General features: G+C 51.2%; 1 protein-coding gene across 1 annotated transcript; it reads right to left on the reverse strand.

Moving 5' to 3' along the window:
* Positions 1–4,660: 4,660 nt before the first annotated feature.
* FOXD1 (forkhead box D1) lies at positions 4,661–7,719 on the reverse strand. Its single transcript, XM_084802300.1, has one exon. The coding sequence runs from the start codon at positions 6,701–6,703 to the stop codon at positions 5,369–5,371; it is 1,335 nt and encodes a 444-aa protein (XP_084658426.1). The 5' UTR covers positions 6,704–7,719; the 3' UTR covers positions 4,661–5,368.
* Between the last annotated feature and the right edge of the window lie 530 nt (positions 7,720–8,249).

Raw genomic sequence — 8,249 nt, forward strand, 5'->3', positions numbered from 1 at the left:
AATGGGGGAGGAGGAGGGATCTAATGTTTGTTAAGGGTGCTTCCTGGATTAAGAAAGGGGATCCTGGAGTGCACATAACATCTGCTTCTTGATCAGCCATGAACTCCAGGGGTGTATTCAGTTGTAGTTGAAAGTTGCTGTGATTTCCACACTCTACTGGATGTCCAATATACTCTTAAACGTTAGAGTAGCTCAAAACAGGTGTGGTTTGGTTTTGAAACAGGGTGACGTGGTGTGGCTATTAGCTCAGGTTGGCCTCAGATTCCTGCCGCAGACTCTAACATGCTGGGGGAAAACACTTCTTACGGTTAGGTCCTTTCCAGCACATACTTTATAACCTCAGCTCCTCGCTGTCCAGTCACACCTAAAGCCTGAGGTCTCAGACGGGCTCACTGTTATTTTTCTCCTTGTGGACTTTGCCTGCTGGTGACTTAAGGGAGTTTCCTTGGTAAAGAAGCTGGAGGAATGGACCAGGAAGCTTCCAGAACTCCAAAAAGGTCCAGCAGTGAAAAAGCAGTACGTGGAGAGCTAGATGCGACCTGGGAGATATTATATGCAAAGAAACTAGCTGAAAAGAGACTTGAGTCGGGAAAGTGCAAGCCCCAACAGCCCCGAGCAGCTGGTTAGGATCAGAGGCTCCATCTTCCTGTCAAACACGAGGGTATCCGAGCTGGCAGCCTATTTATTGCTTAAGTCGAAGGGCTAGATTTTACGCTAAACATATTTACACATTCACATTCGTGGCCCTATAAACACACCACATTTCACTGGCCGTGACATCAAACACGTTTACCAACAAAAAACATATGCCTAATTGCAAAATCATAGGGGGGAAAGAGGCAAGTGGCAGCTGATGGGCAGTGGGTGGTGTGCATGCCTGTGTGCATGCGTGACTCAGCTGCACCACAAGGAAGCAGGCAGAGGCTTGAGTAAGGACAATGCTGCTCCCTAGGTCTGTCTGGTTCAGTTCTAAAGGGTGTTCTAAAGTGGGGGTGGGAAGTATTGATATTCCAATTAAATGCACACTGAAGCACCCCGACCAAGCCAATGGCTACAAGGGGTGTCTCTGGGAAGATTTCTGATTTGGGTTGAGTTTGACACTGATAACACCCTTTAAGTTGCCCGCCCCCCCCCCCCACGCATGACTTTGCTATGCCAGTAATAAAAGCAGGTGTGAATAGAACGTGTGGTTAGCAGAGAATTAAACACCATAACTTAGAGTCCTTGAGTCTTAGCTGTGGGCAGTAGGGTCACATCCCTACCCATCAGCAGCAGCAGGCCTTTAAAAAAAAATACCTTTAGCAGCTCCCAGCTTGGTCCTCCCCCCACCCCCCAAACAAGGAAAGCAGAGTGACCAGGGCCAGAGATAGAAAAACAAATCAGGCACAGCCTCAACCAGTGGCCTCAGCCAGCCTTTAATAAACCAACCAGGGGCTGCTATTCCATCAAAATAATCACCTTCCTGCAGAATGAACGCTCACCCAGGCTGCATGGGTGGGTGGGGGGCTGGGGGGGTTGGGGGGAGCACAGGAAGACATGTGGGCTTGTGAAAAAAAAAAAAGAATTTTTCCAAGTGGTGAAAGTCCTTTTCCTGAGATGCATGTCACTGTAAGAGCTCGGAGGGTGCATGTGTCCAGAATTCCAGGTCTGGCTGCAGAAAGTTTGGGCACAAGAGGCTGATGGGTAGGAAGGATTCGGAGAAGCATAGATGGGTATATATAAAGAAACTTCAGCAAGTAAAAGACGGGGAAAGTTCCTCACAGCCTTCCCCTCACTTCCTCGGTTTCTTTCTTTCTTCTTTCCTTTCTTTCTTCTTTCTTTTAATAGGAAAGGAAGGCGCCTCTTAAATGTGTGGGGTGGAACTGGAGAGGTTGTTGAGCAGAAGCACTGGCTCTTTTTTTTTTTTTAAAGACATAAAATAATTACCCGATAGAGAAAGAAATCAACCAAGAAGCAATCTGAGGTCATGACACCATGTGTGGTACAAGGAGCAATTCTACCCATAAGGGCTTCATTACCCCCGCAATAGATAACATTTGGCTAAATCTAGCTGCAGATTAAATCCCCGCAGCACAACAGAGCCTTGAATGGAGAGGCTCCTTTTTGTGTGGTCCTTCCTCGGGAGCTGCCTGAACCATTAGCCCCAATATATCCCTCTCCCCATTAACTGCAATTCCTCCCGACTGCGCTTCGGTCATTTGTCTCCGGGCTCTACGGGGGCGTTTGATGGGTAAAGAAACAAGGAGAAGGAGAGAAAGGCGTCGGGTTAATGAGTTGTAGCAAATCCACACTTTGTAGTCGGGAGGAGGAGAGCTGGTGGCCAATGTTTGTCCAACTGGTTTATTTTTCCGAGACCCAGCCTATTGAAGAAGGCTTGTTCGAGCAGCCTTCTTGCCTACAAACACACAAACATCCTTCTGTTTGCCTTCAAAGAAAAGGGGGGGGACCAGCGCTGGATTTGCATGCGAATGACGAGCCCCAGGAGGAGACATCCTTGCCCATCAAAGGCCTCGGTAGCCCCGCTGCCTTTGTTCCAACACCTGCTTGCTAGCACAGCCCGGCCGGCGGGACCGCAAGCCCCACACTCCTGGCTCACCCGCCCAAGGCCCAAGGACCACTCCTTGGTCTATATCCAGAGTCCACACTACGCTGAGCCGGTACCTTACGGCCCCTTACTATCCCCAGCATCAGCCTGCCGAGCAGGTCAGCTGAGTGAGTAAAGCTCACCGAAAATGACCAAATCTCAGAAACGAGGCTGAACCTGGTAAGGGTGCAACAGATAATAAAGCAAGCGGCCCTGGCTGCACCCTGCACTCGATCAAAAGCAGATTTGCCATCTTCTGGCTGCCAGCAAGGGTGGGAACTCAGCCCTGGGACCCAAGACCAGCCGGGTCTCCTCGAGCCTGCTGCGCTGACAGCTTGGGGGTGGGGCTGGGGGCTGGGGTAGGGAGCAGAACTACTTTTGGCACTTTTTAAAGACGTGTAAATCTTTCTGTTGTTGGTGGCTGTGTGTTTGTTTTTCGAGACAGGGTTTCTCTGTGTAGCCTTGCCTGTCCTGGATTCGCTTTGTAGACCAGGTTGACCTCGAACTCACAGCGATCTACCTGCCTCTGCCTCATGAGTAAGATATGTAACTCTTAAGACCTATCTGTGATTCCCTGCTTTCGGGGCATATGTACTTATCCTGAAAACAAGAATCAGACGGTTTTGTTCTTGGCTCTCTTCGCAATAACTTCCAAATTTAAAAGTCTCTTCTGTGAATTGCACAAGTCTACCTACAGGCTTACTGCTGTCATGTATGCCTTTGAATCCTGCCTGGGAAATCCTATGCACAGGATTTCCTCCTGGGATGCAGATGGTCTGGGATCCGTTGTCGGCTCTCCTTTAAAGCTATGTTAAAATACACGAAGCTTTTGAATATAAAATCTTCATTTACAATTTGCTATATATTTAGTAGTTTTCAGGTGTGATTTTTTTCTTTAACCCCTTATTTACCTTCCTGCACACATCTTTTGGGGGTGGGGGAGGGTTGGGGGTACCAGAACTTCATCTTGAGGTTTTAAGTCTTTTCCTTCTTCAGATGCCTCAGAAGGGACAACGCATCAAGTGTGGCCAACCCTACACAGTACTGACCAATAACGGAGATGTCATGAATTGAATAGGTTCAGTCTGTGGGTCTTCAAATACTATAGTGTATACACTTAGCCACATTTTAAAGAAACTGAATAAACAGATTAGATCTCCATGGCAACCTGCTGACCTGAAGCATTCAAATTATGTGTTGCATATGCATCCGCTATAAGCAGGGCCCCCAGGAGCATCTGCATTCATTGGCTTCTATAAGGAACTACAAGTCGAAGGAACTCAGCAATGAACGCCTTACCATTTGAAAAGGGATCCCCTAAATCACCTAAATGGTTTATTTAGCTCAGCAAACACCCAAGATACTTTCATCTTTAAACCTTTGAACGTTCACCTACTCTGCTGAAGGTAACAATTTCTCTTTCTCTTAGGTTATTCACTCAAGCTAAAATTTCAGTAAAATTGTCTTTGCACTGGGAACTCATTAGTGCAATGCCTGGACTCACTTTTATCTTAAGTGCTAGAACTTTCATATACAATTCATGTTACAAATGCAAGTATTTGTTTATCCAGGACTTTTAACACCTTTAAACAGATCGTCTACTCTTCTCTTTTTACTGCTAAATTTTTAAACTAGAAACTGCCTCTGCCTGTGTTGCTTCTATTACAGTTTAACATCACGATTGAGCATATTTTTTTTGGTACAAGGTTGTGCTGAAAAGTGAGCACAAATTAACTTGAGAATTTCAAAAAATAAAATTGGACACTCCTATTAAATTATTTTAGCGTGACTACAACTTCAACTTTAAAACGTCTCAGTGATCTTTAAGATGGACAAGGATTACACTTGGAAATATCTAATAAAGTAACATTTCATTTGCCATCATTAAAAAAAAAATCCTGATCTGCAATGGTTCTGACTCAGAAACTTAAATGAGAAACTGCTACCATGGTTTTGCTAGGCTTTCTTTGAAAGTAATGCTTACGTAGATGCTGTACTGAGTTCAGACTTATCTGTAAGACACTTCACCTAACAGAAAAGAAGCTAAGAAAGGGACAATTCAGCCAACTACTTAGGTGGCTTTTCTTTGAAAATTAAGCATTTTATTTCTGAAAAAAGGTGTAAAAATCTTACATTAGAATAGTACAATAATAATTGCCAGTAAAATTTACAATATTCCTTGTAAAGAATACGCAATAAGTACAAAATAAAAATTCCGAATGTCCATTATGGTACAAAACACAGGTTAAAATAAGAAATGGCAATTTTTGACTTGTTTCTTGTGTAAACATGTTAATCGCCTTTTTTTTTTCTTTCCATGAAGAAATACACCAAACAAGTGTGAGCAAATAAAGGCATTTCTTGGAGACCATTTCTGGTTTTGTATGAGCTTCATTTAAACATTACTGATTTTTTTTTTAAACGCCTGGACCTGAGACTCTCTATACTTTCTGATGGGTTGTGGTTGGTTTTTCTCAATTTGTCAAAAGTCAAGAAAGCCCCTAGTGCCAAGATAGGGCGACTCTCCCCAGCACCTTTCCTCCCACTCCACCACAAGTCAGGGTTGCAGCATAGGGCGATTTTGCATAAATAGAGGACCTGGCTGAGCCAACCTGCGCGCGGCCCAAGCCGTCGCCCAAAACAGTCTAGTCCGAGAATCCGAAGCGGCGAAAATGGGGGCGCGAGGTCGCCGAGGGCCAGGAGGGGCGAACAAAACCAACCACCCATCCGCAGAAAGGATCCGGGAGTCCTACCTTCTCTCTCTCCCGCGCGCTAACGGAGTTTCTAACAATTGGAAATCCTAGCAGTAAAGTTCTCCACACTGGACAGCGCAGTCCCTTGGTGCAGAGTCCCCAGCGCGGCTGACGACGACACTGAGGAGGCCGCAGCTGCAGCGGCGACCACCAGCGAGCGGGTGAGCGCGGCGGCCGGGCCCGCAGCCGCCTGCGCAGCGCAGCCTCCGCTCCCCGGTCCCGGTGCGGTCCCGCTAGCGGTCCCGGGCGAAGCTTGCACACCCGCGGCCGCGGGGCCCCGACTGCGCCCAATGAGGCTCTCGATGGAGAAGGGCGAGCGTGCCAGCGCCCCAGCGCCGGGGCCTCCCGCCTTGACCGCTGCTCCCTGCAACGGGCCGGGCAGGGCGGCGCCTAGCGCGTGCGGCCGGTAGCCGAAGGCGGTCCGCGCCAGCTCGGCAGCCGCACCGGGCGGCGGCGGCGGCGGCGGGGGCGAGTGCGGGTGGAAGGCTGCTGCGGCGGCAGCGGCGGCGGCGAAGAGCGCGGAGGGCGGAGCGCAGGGCGGCAGCTGCAGGCCGTAGGCGCAACCGTAGGCTCCGTAGCCGCAGGCGGGCGGCGGCGGTGGCGGAAAAAGCGCGGCTCCCGGATCTCCCGCGCCTCCCGCGGGCCCCGCGCCACGCAACAGCAGCGCCTCGGCCGCCGCGTGGGGCGCGAGCAGTGGCTGGCGCTTGAAGCGCTTGCGGCGCCGCAGGAAGCTGCCGTTGTCGAACATGTCTGCGGACTCCGGGTCGAGTGTCCAGTAGTTGCCCTTGCCCGGGTTGCCCGGTTCGCGCGGGATCTTGACGAAGCAGTCGTTGAGCGACAGGTTGTGGCGGATGCTGTTCTGCCAGGCGGGGAACTTCTCCCTGTAGTAGGGGAAGCGGCCGCTGATGAACTCGCAGATCTCGCTGAGCGTCAGGCGCTTCTTGGGGCTCTGCAGGATGGCCATGGTAATGAGCGCGATGTACGAGTAGGGCGGCTTCACCAGCGGGTTCTTGGCGCCCCCGCCCCCGCCCGAGCCGCCTCCTGCGCTGCCTCCCGCTCCGGAGCCGCTGCAGCCGCCCGATCCGGTTCCCGGTGCGGGCACAGGGCCCGGAGGCGCAGGGGACGCGGAGGGACGCGAGGCCAGCAGCAAGTCATCTTCGTCCTCCTCCTCCTCCAGGTCCTCGAGTTCGTCCTCCCCGGCGTAAGAGCGCCGCCGCCGCTGGGCCGAGCCGGGCAGCCGGGGCCTGCCACCACCCTCGTCGTCATCCTCCTCCTCCTCCTCGTCGTCTTCGCCCTCCCCCACCACGTCGATGTCTGTCTCCTCGGCGAGGCCGGAGGCATCGGACATCTCCGTGCTTAGGGTCATAGCTGGGGCGGCGCGGTGGCGCGGCGACGCATAGGGGCGCCGAACTCCCGGCTCCCTTGGCTCCCCAGGCCGACCCCGGAGCGGCGGGCCCGGAGCGGGGGCGCCACGCTGCGAAGCGAGGCTGCCGGAGATGCTGGGGCCGCTGCTGCGGAGCCCCGCGCCGGCCGCTACTTTGAGAGTGGGTGTGAGAGCAGTGTCTACGCTCCCCGACTCCGCCGGCACCGGGAGGCGACGGGAGCCTTTGATTTGAGCTTCTCTTCTGCGGTCCCTCTAGCCGGGTCAGTCGAGGAGGGGATGGCTGATCCCTGGCGGGCCAGTCGGTGTCGGGGGCCCAAGAGGGCGCGGGGCGTGTGAGAATCTAGGAACGGAGCTTGGCGAGGCCAGGGCTGAGTCCAGAAGAGGGCGGACCTTGTCTGGGCTTATAGCAGAAGGGGGGCTGTCACATGGTGTGCACGTCAGAGCGCGGCCCAGGGAAAGGAAAGAAAGGCGAGGGAATAGGCGTGCAGGAAGAGAAAGTTCACCCGCAGGAGGGGGAGCAGCAAGAGTTGGAGACTGGACCCCACTACTTCTTGCCACGGTCTCGGATATCATGAATCACGCCCTAGCCTGCGTGATCAGACCTGAGGGCTACACAAGCCCCAGCCTGCTTCTCCGGAATTAGCCCTCAGCCCTAACCTCAGAAGCACTCCGGGGACGCTTCGGTTGGACCTCTTGGTGGCACTGTAGGAGCCGTCGCACTGGGGGACAACTACTCTGTGTGTGAGGTGGTCCGTGGAATACCTAGGGGGGCGAAGGCAGAGTCTGATGGGGCGTCCTAGCTCCCCTGGATTGGGCCAGTCTCCGCCTGTGGAATCTGATGAGAAATGCCCCATTTTAAGCACGGTAATAATTGTTTATTGACCCTTTAACCCTTTCCCTTCGGTTCTTCTCCAAAGACGTTTGTTTTCCGCCATCTGTTAATAAAAATGCGGTTTGGGCTGCCGTTTTAGTCATTTATCTGCAATTGAATGCCCTAGAGTCCTGACAGCTAAACTAAGCCACTCTAATGAGAGGATCTCACAGATTCCATGGGAAGAGAGCAAAGTAATGGTTGAATGACGAAAAGAAATAGAAGGTTTTTTTTAAGCGAAAACTCAAACACACACACAGACATTGCACCTAGTAGTAACTCAAAAAACTCTTGCCACGTTAGGAAAAGGAGCGCTATGCTTTTCAATAAACGGTGCGTTCTAATGAGCATTTCACAGTACTCTCCACCACTGGAATTATTATAACACACACACAATGCAGGGCAAGCAGGATTGGTAGTGACGGCAATAGTAAAGATGAACTTTGAGGTCAATTTATTTATTTATTTTTTTGAAAACACACTCCGTATTTCTTACACTCTTTACAAAAAGAAACGAATTTTTTTACAAATACAGGATTCAACTTCACTCAGTTCATTTTTTTTTCCTTCAGGGTGGCCAGATAGTAGGAACAATTCAAATATGATACTGTCTTAAGGACACCTGTGTTTACCGCCAGCCAAATGTATTGTTCTAGC

Source organism: Acomys minous, assembly GCF_964271855.1.
Source record: "Acomys minous genome assembly, chromosome: 11".
NCBI classification, from domain to species: domain Eukaryota; kingdom Metazoa; phylum Chordata; class Mammalia; order Rodentia; family Muridae; genus Acomys; species Acomys minous.

Bases quoted from the DNA above. Each gene is read 5' to 3' on its own strand.
- FOXD1 (XM_084802300.1), bottom strand. From the start codon at position 6,703: ATGACCCTAAGCACGGAGATGTCCGATGCCTCCGGCCTCGCCGAGGAG.